This window comes from Terrapene carolina, unplaced genomic scaffold, assembly GCF_002925995.2.
Source record: "Terrapene carolina triunguis isolate 2854851 unplaced genomic scaffold, T_m_triunguis-2.0 Scaffold138, whole genome shotgun sequence".
NCBI classification, from domain to species: domain Eukaryota; kingdom Metazoa; phylum Chordata; order Testudines; family Emydidae; genus Terrapene; species Terrapene triunguis.
Window position 1 is genome coordinate 5045465 of NW_020664489.1, and position 19127 is coordinate 5064591.

Sequence of the window (19127 nt, forward strand, 5' to 3'; positions counted from 1 at the left end):
ACAGTCAAATTTTCCCACACTGCACCATGAACCAGGGGCTAGAGCAACAGGAAGCCTGGCATACACTGCTTTGATTCAGCCTGCATACTGCAGTGTGGATGTTGAAGCCGTGGGCTAAAGGCCCTGGTCCAGAAATTCAAAACCTATGGTCACTATGCAGTGTTGAAGCTTAAGTGCTGGGCTTGCAAACCCAGGGTTTGTGGACTCAAGTCTCATTAACCCTAGGCTTACGCTGCAGTGTACACATACCCTCTGTTGGCCACCCGTATATCCATTTATACTGTAAAAATAAATGCCACATATCTATTTGAACTGTAATTTAGCTATCCATAACAGGGTAGCTGGCCCATTAGATGAAACTGGGCTCAACTCTCCTGTTCCAGTCCAGATGCTCCCAGCTGGACCAATTAATCAGACAGGGCAACACCTGGGGGCTAGAAAAGGTGAGTCAGAGCAAGCTGAGTCAGTCAGAAGAAGGGCCCTAGGAGATAAGAACTGCCAGAGACAACGTGGTTCCTGCGAGAAGACTGAAGGCAGAAGAGCAGAAAAAGGGATTTTACTGGCTGCTGTCCCCCAAGCCAGAGAGCCTGGGCTAGAGGAGCAACAGAGGGAGATGCCTGCTGGCTCTATGCTGGAGTGCCAGACCCCAGGGACAGAGAGGGCAAAAAGTAGGAGTAGAAGTGGAGGGGCTTATCCACTGACATCTTCTTGCTTGAGAGCTGGACCCCAAGGAACAGTGAGAAGGGCCAGGGGGTGTTTGAGGGATGCTTTCCTGGCAAGAATCATCCTGGCAGAGAGGCTATGGGAGTTCCCACCGGGAAGAGCCGAGTTGCAACCCCAGGTGGAAGGACTGGGGATGGCGGTCCTGGAAGATGGATGGAAGAGGACAGATAAGGAACCTAGCTGTGATGGAAGACACTGGGGTATGGTGACAGCAAAGACTGTTTGTTTGGAGGCGATATGGATGATGTGTTGGGACTTTTGTTAAAGATTATTGCATGATATTTTGTAACAAATTGGACCCCGGGAAAGGTGATATTTAAGTCAGAGCCTGAAGTGGAGTCCTCTAGGTTACTCATGAGGGAAACTTGAGGTGAGGAGCCACTTGCAGGGCTGTCCTGAGGCCACAAGGCCTACCACATAACAGGAAAGTAAATTTGAAAGATTTTCCTATGAAAGTGATATAACTAAACCTTATATAGCTAAAAAAAAGTGAATTTACACTATATTCAATTCAAATATCAAATTTAAATACTAATTATTAAAATTCACTATAATCTTCCAAAATTTAAGATAATTAAGAAAATGTTAGGATATCAACACTGTTCTACAATCTGAAGTCTACTGCTTTTGGATGTATTCTATACCTGAAAAGATTTAGGAAGATATGCTAATTATACTCCCTTCCAGCATAGATTTTTATTTTGTTGCATCTACACTATTTACCATCATTAGGTGTCCAATGTAGTGTCATCCTTCTCCTTCTAGGGCTTGGAGTCCTGTATGCACATACTCCAAAGTCTAACCAAAAATAGCTGTTGGGAAAAAATATTGTAGAAGCCCTCTTACTCTCTGTAAATGCTACAATCAATTAAACCTAATCTTCTTAGGCTATGACATGATTAACAGTTATGTAACCATGTCTAATTTTAGTCTCAATGCTTCTAGTTTAGGTGAAGATCTGAGAAAATGGCATATATTTAAAAATGATTTTGATTCAGTTTTTTGGGAAGAGCATACTGGAAAAAAGAAGATTAAACAAATAATCTACTCTTTCAGGATGTTGAGATAACTAAACCTTTCAAAGGTCATACATCCATTGATAATTATTATCTTTTGTGAGTTAAGGGCCTGATGCAACTCCCATTGAAATCACTGGAAGATTACAATGAAAACTGGATCTGGAGCTAAATTCCATGATGCCCAATAGATTTGAGAATGTAGACGAGTACAGGCAATGCTGAATAAATAGCCTATGGGAAGGCCACTGGATCCCAAATATAGCCTCAGTGGAAAAAGTATGCTAAATCATCAAACAGAAAGTATTATCAATCCTAGATATTTCTAAAGTACTCATCACCTTAATGTCTTTAAAAGTCCTAACTCCAACTTTTCATTCCAACTACCTGGCCTAATAATGTATAAGTGATCAAACACTCCCACCTTTCAAAAAAATGGCTATTACCACTCAAAAGATGTAATTCACAGTCGCATGAACATGATCCCAGAAGGAGACTTAGTATTGAGAAAGTCCTAAGAATTATCCAGCTAGGTTCTGTTATTAAATTCATCTGTGATACAAAACTGTCAACCGGATTCTGTGTTCAACATTCGAGCCGAACGATCTATTTCCCATCTAAACACAAAAATTGAAACTGAGATCCCCTCTGGATTTCACTGGGATCTGCAGCTGTGTTATTAGAGGTGGTAGTGAAATATAAAATACAAAATTCTTCTTTATAACAAGCTAATACACTAAAGCCAAACACAGTTTGGCAGAGGTCTTTTCTACTAAGTCTTTCAAAGTCGAAACAATGTATATGAGCTTCATGACTGATTATACATAAGATCCAAAGATAAAATTTATTCTACACTGGTATGAAGGTTCACCTAAAAAAAAAGAAATCAATGAATGTGTTATATTGCCTAGGCTCACACATTTGCAAGAATTTGTTAGATCCTCTGAATTCTACACATTAGATCACTCACATTCCAACCAAGACATTATAAAACAGAAGACAGCTAAAACAGTCATAGTAATATAGGTAAAAAGAGAGCTATAGCATAGTATTATCAAAGTGCTCTCTAGTTATAATATTAAGTGCCAATCCATGAGATGCTCTACAGTAATTAAGGCACCAGTCATGGCTTAGAGTTAAGTCTAAAATACATTACAACTAAAAATCAACAAATACAGAACAGAAAAAAAGTTAGAGTAGTCATTCAATGGAAAAAGAGGTCCATACAAGGATTTAATACACAATGAACTTGGGAAAAAATATTTTTTTGGTTGTTAGTTGGCTGTTTTTAAATTGAGAGCTAAGGTGAGGCAGATGCCCAGAGAGAGAGACCTTCCACAGCTTAGGACTGGCCACAGGGAAACAAACAAATCACGTTCTAACCCCAAGCACAACAGTAGGACTCCTAGAAGGAAGTAGATGTCACAGTACATATTTTCATAAAGACATGTCTTGAACATAACCATTGTTTAGGCCATTCAGGCCTTAAAAAAAAAAAAAAAAAAAAAAAAAAAAAAAAAAAAAAAAAAAAAAAACAAAAAAAAAAAAAAAAAAAAAAAAAAAAAAAAAAAAAAAAAAAAAAAAGGACAAACTAAAAAGAAGTACATCCACCACTTCAAAAGCAGCCAATGAAAAGCTTGAGGGCAGGTAGTATAATTCTCATAATGCTGCTCAATACTGTGTGAAAGTGTGTTCCTGCATTATGCATTATTATTAACAGTAGGTACAGTTAATGGCAATTTATAGAAGGCAATGCCAGTGGATTTCTCCAAAATACAATCGTGTACTGTAACTCCCTTCCCTAATATGTTTATTTCACTTGGTATTCCTCCATGGATTTCACATTCTCCCCAGAGGTCTGCTGGCAAAGCCCATGACAGTAAATTGAGAAGTTGTATATAAAAGTTCCCATAAAACTATTGCACCCCTTCCTAACAGGAGTCCAGATTCTTCTCTGAGATCTGGTATTCAAATTTTCCTTGTCTCCAAGAGAGAGTGCCAGCACTTCTAACTCCCTCCAGTCTCAGCTATGAGGGAAGAAAGCAGTTTATATCCTACTTCCTCCCTTCTTCTCAGCAGCCCTGGGACTATATTGCCCAGGATTCTCTCTGGCTAGCCAAGGCAGAAGGGAGCCTTGCCCACCCAAACTTCAAGGTTCTGGTCCCAGGCCACAGACAGAGGTAGCAGCCTGGATTCTCCTCAAGCCACTTGCCTCCCAGTTGCTTTAGTTGTTCCATGGATCTGGGTTTGCATAAAAATCCCTGTAATGCAGTAGGATGGCCCCCGAGACTTCCCTCCTCAGTCTTAAAGGACCACTAAACTCCCATCACCCAGGTGGGAAGCTCTACTGAAAGCCCTATTAAGAGAATCAAAATAATCAAGCCTCAGTGGGTCACAAGTCCATGTGTTGTTGTGGTATTTTCCTACATTTAACACACAGCTCCCAATGGAAAGGGTGTAGCCATAAAAGAAGACAACCTCCTTATACTGACAAGTCTGAACCAACAGCAAAATTTCTTATCACTCTGATGATTAACAGAGCTACATAAGGGCTAGGTATTATCATAATTATTTATTCCAATGGCTGAGTACAAGGCAGAAATAGCATTCAAGCTCCCATTAAGTATAGAGAATAAGCAAACAGGCCATTCCATGTCAATAACTTGGAGGATGAAGGGACAACTAGAAGCCACTTTATGGATGGTAGAGGAGAGCCTTAATGTCCGACTAAAACTCTGGCAGAATGATTCAGTGGCTAAATAATATTCTCCCAATAATATTCTCTCCAAAGAATATTGGAACCTTTCCAGAAGCTGAAGTTTAAGGGTTAACCAGTTTGTGTCCCTCATCTCAGCAGGAACAGGGATGAGACCTGGCCTCAATGCAAATGAGGTGCTAATCAGACTATTAAAAGTTTGTGCTTGCCTTCCTATCGCATTTACAGTCCCAAACCACAAATAAGATCCAAGTTATTCCCACCAAGGAGTCAAGCCAAAAGACATCCAGGCCAGTCCTATGGTGCAATGGAGGCCATGGCATTCTAAATTGACATACAAGTTTCATTACATTGTTGCTCATCACTCCCCCCCACCATAGGGACTTATCACTGCTCACCTAAGCAAGCCTTTCCCTGCAAGCCCCCATACAGGGTCAATCCAATACACATTAAGTCAATGGAAGTACTTCCACTGACTTAAATAGACAATGAATCAGATACATGAGGCATCTCTGAAGAAACTTTTCACCATTATGTTTCACCTGAAACTCCTGAAGCACAATTCCCCCTAACACTGTGCTGCAATGTTAGTTCGGTATTGTCAGAGTAGGGCCCCCCAAAATGAAACACTAATCACCACTTTTTGAAGTACACCTCTACCTCGATATAACGCTGTCCTCGGGAGCCAAAAAATCTTACCGTGTTATAGGTGCAACCGCGTTATATCGAACTTGCTTTGATCCACCAGAGTGCGCAGCCCCGCCCCCCGGAGCACTGCTTTACCGCGTTATATCCAAATTTGTGTTATATAGGGTCGCGTTATATCGGGGTAGAGGTGTACCAAGATTTTTATCTTGGACACTTGCCCATATACAAGTATTAAATAGGCCCAACCTTGATTATTAGCTTATGAGATCTGACAAGATCACAGTCCAGGGAGCATTATGGCTATTACTATGTCAAATTCTAGAAGAGCAAGGAGGCATCTACTTACTGGCTTCGGCATTTTTCTCTCCTTCTCTGAATCTCTTGTTCAGTCAAAATCTTCTGCAAATTCTTTTGTCCCCGTCTGTTAAAGACAAATGTAGTATGGTTGTTATGCAATTAATCATAGTAGAGTTCGTGTACATCATAGCAAATAGTACAAATTCCAACAGAGGTAAACAAATAAGTAGTCTACCTGCCCAAAACACACTTCACTCTGTGGTTGATCACTTAACATAAAAGCAATTGGGACATCTGGTAAAAACAGCAATGTCCTTTTACCAGAACTAGAAGAGCAGAGTGCAAGCAAATTAGATTCATTTTATTAGTCTTCTGCAGCTGCACTTTAAGTGAATAAAGAGACAATGGTGATCTAAAATGCTTTAGCACTCCTTTAACATCACAGACTTAATACCAAGGGTTCTAAAGATTAGCCACTGTTTAAAAATTTCTTTAAAGTTGAAGAGTGCTGCATAAGAGTTAAGTATACCTGCACCACCAAAATTTGCACACTGAATTCCTATGCTATAATTTAATTTGTCCACCCTAATCAAGCTTTGATGGTACGCAAACATGGAGAGCCAAACAGGATTTTTAAAATTAAGATATCCTTTTAAAATCTATTTAAGGAGGAATATCCTGTTAATTTTGTAACCAATCAGGTGCACTAATTCAGGTATTCCCTTTTCCAAACAAAATGAAATGTATATAAGTTGAGGTAAAAAGTGAAATCACGCAGAGTGAACAAAATCTGCTCTCTGAATTTTACTTCAAAGCAGCAAAGTAGTGAATAGTGTCACTTGCTTTAAAAAAACAAAACAACACTTTTTACTCTAGTATAGACATAGCTGTAAAAGCATTTACTTTTGTTGTGTTCTAGAATTTCAATTTAATTCTTCTGTACCACAAGAAACTTGCCTGCATTATAGCATTAGATCAAATCGCATTGTTATCTAGCCACCTTCTCCCCCTTGGATATAGCATCATTTGTAAAATTCAGCCGTTGCTATGACCATTTTGTACAGGTTGCCAGGGAGTACAGCATCATCCACAAAAACAATATTCACTTTCAGTGCAGTCGTACTCTGAAAAGTGAGTAAGAATGTGCTCACCACAATTGAATGTGGTGACTTGTCTGGGCAGCAGGAAAAAGAGGACGAGGTTCCTTTAAAGGTCCTACTGCATCTGGGATACAAGGGAGGCAGAAGGGCGATGGACTTACCTAAGTGGAGTGGAACAGGACATGGCTGGACCAGAGAGGGACACTGACCCACCATATGCACCAGAGGAAGGGGGGGGATCTTTATACTCCTGTATTCCAAAGGGAACTCTTTCTCAAACACTGATCAGCAGCTCTCCGTCCCACACATGGGAGCAGAGTAGAACCAAGTTTTATGATCTGCCGTGGGTTTGCGCTAGTCCCCTTGGGGTGCGGGGGAGGAGGCTGGGAAAGAATATTTCCCTCACCACCAAATTGGTTGAGAAAGGTTGTGGTTTTTGCCTTCTCTACAGCAGGTCGGGGACCCAGTGAGGTAGGTAAGGAGGTTAGATTAAGATGTCGCAATTCAGTAGGTAGCAGGCTTGTCACATGTCCAGTGCAGATACTCATTACAGAAAAGATAGAGCTCCCTAATAAACAGGAATTGTAAGTGAATTTAGGGGGAGGCATCCCCTCAGGAATCCAGAAGGTGGCTTGGAACTCCTAACATCTGCTACATAGGGAGACAACCCCCCTTATTTCCAGTCCCCCTTAACTCTAATATAGGGAGGTGCAGGCTCCCAGCAACAGGATGGTTGGGAAGGAGGAGGGACAAACTGAAAATGAAAGAGTTTTTTCCAGATTTCATAAAAAACCCAGAAAATGAATAAAAACAAATTTTTCATAACAATTTTAGTTTTCAAAGGAAAAAGGCCCATTTTTCATTTGAAAAATATTAGCTAGTTCTGGTAATGATAAACAGAAACTTATTTCATTTTAAGCTAAGGAAGGCTTCTAACGTGGTACTGCTGGAACCAGTCTTATTTAACATATTCATTTATAATATGGTAGAAGGTATCAACCGCACATTATGAACTCTCCTCTGTGAATTTCAGTAGACTTTAAGGTTACCAGAGACCATCATGATCATCTAGTCCAGTGGTTCTCAACCTATTTACCACTGTGGTCCGCATATGCAGCTCTCTGTGTGTTATGTGGGCCACATCCACACAATACACACACACACACACACACACACACACACACAATATATATATACACACACACACATGTATATATACATACTACTTGTATGGCCCTGAGGATGTCATATGGGCCGCACGTGTGCTGATCAGGCCGCTGGTTGAGAACCACTGACTAGTCTGACCTCCTGCACATTGCAGGCCACAGAACTTCACCTACACACTCCTGTAGGATGACTATAACCTCTGGTTGAGCTACTGAAGTCCTCAAATCTTGATTTAAAGACCTCACATTACAGAGAATCCACCATTTACTCTAGTTCAAACCAGAAAGTGACCTGTGCCCATGCTTCAGAGGAAGGCAAAAAACCCAGGGTCTCTGCCAATCTGACCTGAAGGAAAATTACTTCCTCGCCCCAAGCTGACTGAGTAGAGTTGCAAACACCATGAAGAAATAATATATGGAGGTCCTAGAAAGATCAGAAACAGGAGCAAGAAAATAAAGGGCAGAAGACAGGGGCAGAAAATTGCTCGTGGATTGCATTCATTTCTCAGATTCACATGATCTAAAAGGTTGACAAAATTGAGTGAGTTCACATAAGAGCAACAAAAGAATCAAGGGGCTGAAAGGACTGATTTACCAGGAAAGAACTTTACTATTTATATTTAGCTAAACAACAACTAAGTCCTTGATACAGAAAAGCAGTTAAGCACACATACTTTAACTCCCATTGATTTCAATGACACTTTAAAATGTGCTTAAATGGTTTGCTGAATTGAGATCTAAGAGGAGAAGACACAGTAACACCAAGTAGGGAGATTAATTCAATATGATACACGGGGAAAAAAAGAGAAAAAGAAAACTAAAAGTTAAGACTACTGATATTAGTTTAACCTGGTCTCCAAGGAAGACATGCATGATAATACCTGCCAATGAAGGTTTGTTCCTTGCTTACACCATGTTTACTAGTCATCTAATCCAATTTTTAGAAGTCACAAATTATGAGATTTCCACTACCTCCCTAAAAATACTATGCCACAGCCCAACACATTTCACCATTGGCAAGTTTTCTCTCATACACAGCCTAAATTTTTGTGCTTGGTTTTTGTCTGTACATCTTTTTAGGCTCCTTTATATCATACTAATAATCTAAAAGATTATTGCAAGTTTTGAACAGACCTGCCAAGAGAATCTCTTGCACTGAAATTTGTCATCTCAGCCAATCATAATTAAAGCTGCGAATCTGTCATGGAAGTCACGGATTCCGTGACTTTCCAGGACCTCCGTGACATCTGTATCGGCTGGTCTGGGGGCCACCTGAGCAGCTCAGGCATCCCTAGGGCCAGCTGCACCGGCCGCTGCTGGGGCAGTCTCAGACCACCTCACCCTCCCACCGCAGCAGCAGCAGAAATTTGGGTGTGGGGGAGGGCTCAGGGCTGGAGCAGGAGGTTGGGGCACGGGAGGGGTGAGGGCTCCGGGAGGCGCTTACCTCAGGGGGCTTCCTGGAAGTGGTGACATGTCCCTCGGCTCCTAGGCGGAGGCATGGCCAGGCAGCTTTGCACACTGCCTCCACCCAGAAGTGCTGTGAAGCCGGCACTAGGGGAGGGGACAGCACACAGAGAACCCTGGCTGTGCCTCTGCCTAGGAGCCGAGGGACGTCACCGCTTCCGGGGAGCCGCGTGGAGTGAGGTAGGGAGCCTGCCAGCCCCTCAACTGCCCTCCCCCAGCAGCAGCATGGGTCCCAGGCCACATGCTGCTGCCTGGCTCCCCCGCTCCCCCCCCGCAGCAGCTGTGGTGGCCCCCGGGCCACACACTCCCTCCAGAGCACCCGCGGCACCCCTGAGCCGCTCCCTGCCCCAGAGCACCCAAGATTTAGTCAGGGGTATACAGTACAAAGTCATGGACATGTCATGGGTCATGAATTTTTATTTACTGTCCGTGACCTATCCATGAATTTTACTAAAAATTCCTGTGACTAAAAGGCAACCTTAATGATAACTAAGCAGTATATAATTTAACAGGATTCAGAAAGTGATTATTTATCAATCATTTGTATCACAGTAGCACACAGAGGAGTCAATCAGGTCAGGGTCCCACTGTGCTAGCTGGACACTGTAGTTTAATAACAGCCCCTGCTCCACAGACCTTTTGAACCTGGTTAACTTTGCAGAGTACACAAGCGACAAAGGCAAACAATGTTAAACTCTTTTATGCATTTCTTCTTTAAATAGTATACTGCAAACATCTAAAGTCACAAAATTAGTCACTGCAGTTTTTCTTTAAATTTGAATTTGATACCTTCAAAAGAGGTTAAAATCAACTTTGTCAACAATATGCTTAAGAGAACTTTGATAAAAAAAGATTTTAGAAATATTTAATCTGCTTCAATATCTCCACAAAACTGTAGAGGGCTGCAATGACTCTCTGTAAATTACATTGTAAATTTCTCTTTCGAATTTCATTAAGAGACTGAGACCAGGTCTACACTACAAACTTTTGAGAGCATAACTATGTTAATCAGGGGTGTGAGAAGATGTGATCTCTAACCATCATTAAACCCCTAGTGTAGATGCAGTTATAACAGAAAACTGTGCTTTTGTCCATATAGCTTATTTCATTTGGGGGAGAGGGGCAGGCTGCAATAAGCTATACTGACAAAAGTACAGTTTTGCCAGTACAAATTAATCCACAACACTATCGGCGTATTGCCAGTATTGCTGTAATCGCATAGCTCTACCAGTAAAAGCGCTTCTAGCGTAGATCTTGCCTAAGGGTAACATTTTCAAATGACTTAGGAGTTCATTTTCCAAAGTGAGTTAAGCACTTTTGAAAATTTTACCCTAATGGTTCGTCTACTTTGTAAGTCACAGTAATATTTTCCTGAAAATGTCTGTTTGATCCCACCATATTTAAGTAATCTTTGTATTAATTCCTTCTCTTAAAACAAAAAAGCCAGATCAGGATTAATGTTTTCACTTTTAATGAGGGTCATACCTTTGTAAAGATTTTGAATCCAACACAAGCCACCAGAAAACCCACTGATTTATTGCCACATTTTAATAGAATGCTATAATAAATTATATACAGTTCTGTAACTGTGTAACGTAACCACAGTATTATAATGCTATGTAAAACTCAGATACTATGGAAAGGGCCATGTACCTAGACATTCATTTTTATAAGGTCTGATATCAGACCAGTTCTTCCTTTAACATGTTCATAAAATGTTTCAATTAACCTTTGCTAATTACCATCTTAATGATGGAAGAAAGAAGGCACATACACACACTACACGGATGATGTAGTTAGCTGGTATTTTATTTTACATTTTAAAACAACAACAAAATAACTTGGGACCAGATCATCACTTCTTATGGAAGTTATTACAGGAATGGGCCAGAAGGAAAAAAAACTATAATGTTACATTTTCAGAGTTGCTGACATGTTATTCCTTTAGAAACAGGATAGGGGACTTAATCTCTGAAATGCAATAAGCTCCCCAGGTTCAGTGAACATCTCCAAGGATCCACTGAGAACAAGAGCAGCAGGGGACTTCAGAACTTGCTCAGAGACTTGCAACACAGCCCTAAGAAAACCATCCACTTTCCCCCAATCACCCAAAGTGGAGAGGTTTTCCCTCTCAGGCTACATTATTCCGCACCAGATTCCCCATGGAATTGGAATTGGCCAAGGGCTCTAAGTACTGCTCTATCTCCAACTCTCCCCATCACACATGTAGACACCCAAACTCCATGATCTCATAATTGAGTACAATATTAAGAAATATTTATGCTTTAAAATTGTGTTAGAGTGAACTATCAAATAAGCAGTTGTTCAATAAAGTGCATCCTGTCCAATTATTGACACTAATTATTGTTACAATAAAGCAAATACCATGCAAATATTTGAACAAAGGAGATTCAGAATCAGTGTCATACAGCATATTAGAGTGGGAATCCCCTTTTGCCATCTAAGTGTTTCCAATAATATCACATTTAGTGTAAATAAACATTTCAATTTTATAAAATAAAATACTTAGGCTTTGGAACAATTTATTAATTCCATGTACTTGCTTATAAGTTCTCTAAACATCCATGTAAACACTGAATTGCAGAATCCTTGAGAAGGGTCAGAAAAGGCCAAATTATTATCTGTTTAGATTTCCTTCACTTTACAAACTACCCACTACTTTAATCCAATAAAGGCTCATCATCTAGGTTTCTCAATATTGACTTGAAAGAGGCGCCTTTAAGATGAAGGGATAGTTCATGCTCCGTGACTATTTAATCCTTCAGTCCTTCAAAACCATACTCTACACCAGTCATCTGGACCTTCTGCAAAACGGTCAACTGTGTCTACATCACAAAATCAACCATCTGAGAATTCTCCAAGAATGCAGACTCTTGATTAAAAAAGAATATCCAACTACAACGGTCAGATTTTAAGTCATTAGCATGTATCAAAGTTTCTATTGTAGCCAACAAAAAAAAGTATTTATCAAAAGCTGACAAATAAAGCTTTCTTTGTAAAATGACAACACAAAATGCTTGATGCCAAATTCTGTCATCACATATTTTATGTAGCAGCTAGTTTCCAAAAGAAACTTTTATATACAAAGCTAAAAGCCTAGGGTAAAAAGAAGTGGGAGACTTGAATAGGATGCCTGCTTGGAAGAAGCAGGCATCCTATTCAGAATCAGAGTCCCTGTCCGACAACTTAGGCACTGCTTCTGTGAGCAAGCAGTTTCCTCAGCAGGTCTATTAAAGGGTAGTTGTTTACCTACTACTGAGCACAGAAGGTGGGAAATGACAAAGGTGGTGGTGAAGCAGACTAATCTGGTACAAAGAATTTTCTGTGGGAATTATGCAGCAAGAGTTCTATTTTATTTAAGTTCCTATTATTGAAGTATCTAAGCACCTTAGATCTTGGAAGAAGTTGACTTTCAATAAATCTTGGAGCACTGGGTTAGTTCTAGAAGACTGGAAGAAAGCCAATTCTTAAAAAGGGTAAACAGGATGACAGGGTAATTATCGGTTCTTGGCTATTTAACATTTTTATCAACAACCTAAAAGAAAACAAAAATCATACTGATAAAGTCTGCAGATGACAGAAAAATTGGGGAAATGACAAATGACGAAGAGGACAAGTCACTGGTATAGAGCAATCTGGATCACATGGTACACTGGGCGTAAGCAAACAATGTGTGTTTTAAAACAGCTAAATGTAAACGTATACATCTAGGAACAAAGAATGCAGGCCATACTTATACAACAGGGGACCCTATCCTTGGAAGCAGTGACTTCGAAAAAATTTGGAGACTGTGGCGGTTAATCAGCTGAACACAAGCTCCAAAGTGATGCTGTGGCCAAAAGAGCTAATGCGATCCTGCATAAATAGGGAAATCTCAAGTAAGAGTAGAGAGGTTGTTTTACATCTATATTTGGCATTGGTGCCATCGCTGATGGAATACTGTGTCCCGTTCTGGTGCCCACAATTTAGAAGGATGGTGATAAATTGGAGAGAGTTCAGAGAAGAGACACGAGAATCATTAAAGCAGGGTTAGGGAACCTTTTTTCTATCAGGGGCCACTGACCCACAGAAAAAAAAAAAATCAAATCAATCACAGGCCACACACAGCCCTGCGGGGAGGCATGGAGCTTCCCCCACAGCGAGGCAAGCTGGTGCTTGCGACTCCAGCCCTGGGGGAGGGGAGGCACGGAGGCTCAGGTGGGGCCCGAAATGAGGGGTTCAGGATGTGGGAGGGGACTCCAGGCTTGGGCAGGGGGTTGGATGCAGGAGGGGGTGAGAGGGCTCCAGATTGGTGTGCGAGCTCTGGAATGGGGCTGGGGATAAGGGATTTGGAGTGCAGGAATGGGCTCAGGGCTGGGGAAGGGTGTTGGGGTGTGGGTGCGGGGTCTGGGAGGATGTTCTGACCTGGGGCAGGGGGTTTGGGGTATGGGCACCGGACAGGCAGCGCTTACCTCAGGCAGCTCCCGATCGGCAGCGCAGCCGGGCTAAGGCAGGCTCCCTGCCTGCCCTGGCTCCGCGCTGCTCCCAGAAGCGGCTGCCATGTCCAGCCCCTAGGTGGAGGTACGCCCAGGCGGCTCTATGTGATGCTTGCTGCCCGCGCCTGCAGGCGCCACCCCCACAGCTCCCATTGGCCACGGTTCCCGGCCAGTGGGAGCTGTGGAGCCAGCACTGGGGGTGGGGGCAGCACATGGAGCTTCCCTGATCGCCCCTGCGCCTAGGGGCTGCAGGGACATGCAAGCCACTTCCAGGAGCTGTGCAGAGCCGACCGGACTTTTAATAGCCTGGCAACCCTAGCTTCCCCCCACAGTGGGGTGAGCCAGCGCTCATGGCTCCAGCCCTAGGGGGCGGGGGGGGCAGGGGGAGGCTTGGGACTTCCGGCCCGCAGCGCAGAGACTTGCCGCATGCCAGATGAAATTAAGCAGCGGGCCACATTCGGCCCTCAGGTTCCCCACCCCTGGATTAAAGGATTAGATAACATGCCTTATTGTGAGGGACTCATCCAGCTTTATCTATTTAGTTTAACAAAGAGAAGGTTAAGGGGGGACTTGATTACCATCTCTAAGTATCTACATGGGAAACAAATATTTAATAATGGGCTCTTCAATCCAGCAGAGAAAGATATAACAGGATTAATAGTTGGAAGTTGAAGCTAGACAAATTCAGACTGGAAATAAAGTGTAAATGTTTAACATTAAGGGTAATTAACTATTGGAACAGTTTACCAAGGGTTGTGGTAAATTCTTGATCACTGGAAATTTTGAAATCAAAGATTGGATGTTATTCTAAAAAAGACATGCTCTAGAATTATTTTGGGGAAGTTCTATGGCTTGTGTTATACAGAAAGTCAGACTGGATCACAATGGTCCCTTCTGGTCTTAGAATCTATGATTCTAGGCGTATATCTACACTGCAGTTAAACACCCACGGCTGGCCTGTGCCAGCTGACTCGGGTAAAGAGCTCATGTATTGTAGAATTTGGGCTCAGGTTGCAGCCTGAGCTCTGGGACCCTGCAAGGGGGGGGGTGGTGGTCCCAGGGCTCAGGCTCCAGCCTGAACCCAAACGTCTACACCGCAGTTAAACAACCCCTTAGCCCAAGCAAGCCAGCATGGGTCAGCCACAGATTTTTAATTGCAGTGTAGACATACCCTAGAAGGGCTGAAGAACAGTTGGATGCCTGCCTAAGTGGCCTTAACTTTCTGCAGGAGAAGATTCCCTACTCCAGTTAATCTTATTAGTCCAGCAGGGCAATCATCTTTCCCAGTAATGCACCTTCTAAAATGTAAAGGTCAGGGGGCTCCCTAATAGCACACTTCCTGAATCCTCTGCTGGGATTCAGGAAGTGTGCTATTAGGGAGCCAATGCGTGGTTTGTCATGGTATCCTATAGTACAGGGGGGAAACAGAAATGAAAAAACAAAACTTGGACTCGCTTCATGAGTCAGTTTCTAGGTAATCAGTGATCAATCCGTTTCTAAAAAGGAGAACAACAGTTTTGGATCCTGAAACAAAATTCATACCCATGAGCTTACTGACGATAAAATTAACCAGTAGTAGTCCTAGCTAATCAATACTGATAAGGAATAAGATGCTTGGACAGAAACTTGTATATGAAGTATACTCATTCAGCCTGCAAGAGAGACTATATTAAGCTACATATGTATCCTTTCAATAATCAGAAGTTTTTTCAAAAATCTTGTAGCAATCAGACAATGTTTTAGTTTATGCAAACAGTCTTGAAAGGCCCCCTTTCATGCACCCACCCACTTTCAACCCAAGGTGATAGCAAAGCAATTTTGATGTGGTTAAAATGTACAATACAAAAACGTAATGCCTTGAACAACTTCCACCACTGTATGTCAGCAATCAGGGCCTGCAGCAGAGCTAATATCCAGACATCCTCATCAGTACAGCTGGCCTGCATCAAGCTGCCTGATTTGTTACAGGGGCCAGCACACCAGCTCTTAAGCCAGTAACAGCTTGCTGGCTGCTCAATGCTTATGCTCACCACTGCACCTGCTCTTGCACTATCTTGTTCTTGCTTCCCCTGCCTTAAACTACCTTGTTCCTGCTACCCCTGTCTTGCACCCAGCCTTGCCTCTGTCCTGCCACTGCTTTGAACCCCACCTTTCCTGCTACAACCTCCGGTTCAACCTTTGGCTTCTGACTCTGGCTTAACCCTCGGCTCTGGTATGCAGTCCCTGCCCTCTGGTTTGACTCTCAGTTCCTGCTTCCAACTACCGACTCCAGTTCTGACCCTAGTCCTTGGTTCCTGATGCCTGCTACAATCACTAGTCTAGATTGCTCTTGCCCCAGTTGTCTGACAGATTGAGCAACCCCTAAACTTAGAGCCAGGGGTCCTCGGCATAAGCATGGACCCTACTAAGGTCCCAGTGGAACTGGCAGATACCATGCAGAAACCTGCAGGTGCAAGTAACCATCCTTCAATCACATAATGTGGTCCTGCAGGTGCAGGTTTCTCTGTTGGCTCCTCCTACCCAGCTCTTCCTGGAGCCAAAGATTCCTTTGCCTGACAAATTTGACGGAAATCATGACAAGCGTTGGGGGTTTCTGAACCAGTGTCAGTTCCTGTTCTTACTACACCTTTGCTCATTCCCCACAGGCCACAGTGAGCACACCAGGACCCCCAAGTCAGTTTCAAATGCAACTCTAAAACACCTGTATTGATTTGACTACTGGTAAGCGCCAAGATTCATCTAGAAGCCATAGTCAACCCAGGGGCCTCAAGTAACTTTACTGACTTGAACTTTCCTAAGATCTATGCGTTTCCAACCATACGCAAGGACTCACCAGATCTGGTCAAGACTATATATGGGCCTCTTCTTTCCTTGGGACCAGTAACCCATTAGACCTGCAGTAACAGTTATCCTCCAGGGGGACTAGAAAAACCTTCAGTTTGGATTAATCCAGGCCCCTCATACTCCCATCATCCTAGGTATACCCTGGCTTACCACCCATGACCCCCACATTCACTGGTACTGTCAACTATCCCGTGTCTCAGGCATCAAGAACCAGACCAGTATTCTCTGCAGTTCACGTCACCCACTGGACGACCCCGACCCTCAGTGTCCTCACAGCTTCGCCTGCTGTGGCCAAGATCACCCACAAATACCAAGACTTTGCAGATGCTTTTGACAAAGAGAGGTGCCCTCTCTGAACCCACATTTCAGGCTCTCCACCTGTACATGCAAGAGAATCTTCAGAAGGGATTCATTTACCCATCCACATCCCCAATGTTTGCACCAATCTTTTTTGTCAAGAAGCATGATGGCTCTCTGCAGCCGTGTATTGACTATCTGACCCTGAACAAGGTGACCATATGAAACCGCTACCTGCTCTCCATTATCAACGAGCTCTTAGACTGGCTAGGCACAGCCTATATTTTCACAAAGTTAAATCTGTGCGGGGCATATAACCTGGTGCGTGTGTATGAAGGAGACGAGTGGATGACCACCTTTCATACTTGACACAGCCACCATGAAGATCTAGTCATGCTGATTGGCCTATGCAATGCTTCATAAAGTGTTGAAAGAGTGCTGAACAACATATTTTGAGATACGCTGGACCACTCTGTCATTATCAACCTTGATGATATTCTGATTTTCCGCAAAGACCCAGCTTTTCATGACTAGCAGGTATGTAGTGTTCTTGAAAGACTACTCCAGAATCATCTATATGCCAAGCCTGAGAAATGCGAGTTTGACCTTGAATTTCTTGGGTGAGATGATATATCCAAGGGACTGGCAATTGACCCCTGCAAGGTGACGACCATCACAGATCAGGTGGCACCGAAGGATGTCTGCGGAATCCAATGCTTCTTGGGTTTGCTGATTTTTATAGATGATTTATCCCAAGGAGTTGGTTCTCATGCTCCTCAGAGGCACAAGTTGCCTTTGATAATTTGAAACAGAAATTTGTCACAGCTCCCATCTTGGTCCACTCAGACCCCTCCAGACCATTTATAGTGGAGGCAGACACTCCAAACTTCGCACTAGGGACAGTTCTTGCCCAACCTACTGCTCCTGATGATTGAATTCATCAGTGTGCTTTTTACTTATGAAAACTCACTGCTGCTGAGATGCATTATGACAACCTGGACAAAGAATTGCTGAATATCAAAGCAGCCTACGCAGAATGGCACCATCTTCTGGAAGGTGCTAGGCTCCACTCCAAGTTCTGACATCATAAAAACTTGCAATACCTAAAAACGGCCAGGAACCTGACTCAGCAGCAGACATGCTGATCCCTCTTCTTGAGAAATTCAAGTTTGGGGTCACCTACCGGACAAGGACAAGGAAAGCAGAAGCATAGTCCCAAAAGAACAAGTACTACAAACCCGGTGAGGAGACTATGTCCATGATTCTCAAGCCCTCAAACTTCATTTCTGGCATCACAGCCACGACCTGTTATCCTCCATCCACTCTCAGTTATCTAGAGATCCCTTTGCCATCCAAACTCATCAAGCCTGAGATCCCAAAGAGGACCAGACCGCTACAGGCTTCATGTTGCAGAACAGAAGTCTATACCATGAGGAATGCATCTGTGCGCCTAAAGGGGCCACCTGGCTTTGAGTCCTACAACTCTGCCACAATGCTCCCCTAGCAAGCCACATCAGCCATTGTAAGACCCAAGACCTGGTTTCCAGGGACTTTTGGTGGCCTACCATACGCACCTCTGCTGCGTCCTGCGCATATTCCAGTGATCTTTACTCCTGGACCAAGACCCCCATTCAAGACTGCTGGGACTCAGACAGCCCTTACACAGTCCACCTCAGTCAGGGGCCATCATCATTTCCATATACTTTATCATGGAATTACCACCCTCCCAAGGGCACAATACCATTCTAGTTGTGGTTGACCACTGAACCAAGATGAGGCATTTTGTTCCATACCAGGCACTTCCCTCTGCTCAGGAGACGGTCCACCTGTTTGCGAGCTACATCTTTCATCTCCCTGTCTTGCCTACATGCATAGTATCTGACTGGGGATCCCAGTTTATTTTCCACTTCTGATGAGAATTTCTATACTGTCCAAGTATAGATGCCCTAACCACAACAACAACGTATCACCCAAGCACCCATGGGCAGGCAGAGTGGGTCAATCAGATCCTTGAACAGTATCTACATTGCTTCCTAAACTATTATCAAGATGACTGGCTATCCCTAATCTGTCATGCTGAGTTTTCCTAAAACAAATGCCACACACACGGGATGGCGAACCGCGGCCACTGGGGGCCGCGATCAGCCGAACCTGCCACGTCAGCAGGTAAATAAAACTGGCCCGGCCCGCCACGGTGCTTACCCTGGCGAGCCGCGTGCCGAACATTGCCGACCCCTGATCTAGACTGTTCTCAGTGGTAGCAGATGACAGAACAAGGAGTAATGGTCTCAAGTTGCAGTGGGGGAGGTTTAGGTTGGATATTAGGAAAAACTTTTTCACTAGGAGGGTGGTGAAGCACT

At 43.2% G+C, this 19127-nt stretch overlaps 1 protein-coding gene across 1 annotated transcript in view; it reads right to left on the reverse strand.

The window, feature by feature from the left end:
- The window catches only part of RDX (radixin), an 89592-nt gene that overhangs the window by 66465 nt on the left and 4000 nt on the right, over window positions 1–19127 (reverse strand). The window contains exon 2 of the mRNA XM_024217111.3: window positions 5450–5524. Coding sequence (XP_024072879.1) covers window positions 5450–5461 — 12 coding nt within the window. The 5' untranslated portion in view covers window positions 5462–5524. The remainder of the gene's footprint in view (window positions 1–5449; window positions 5525–19127) is intronic.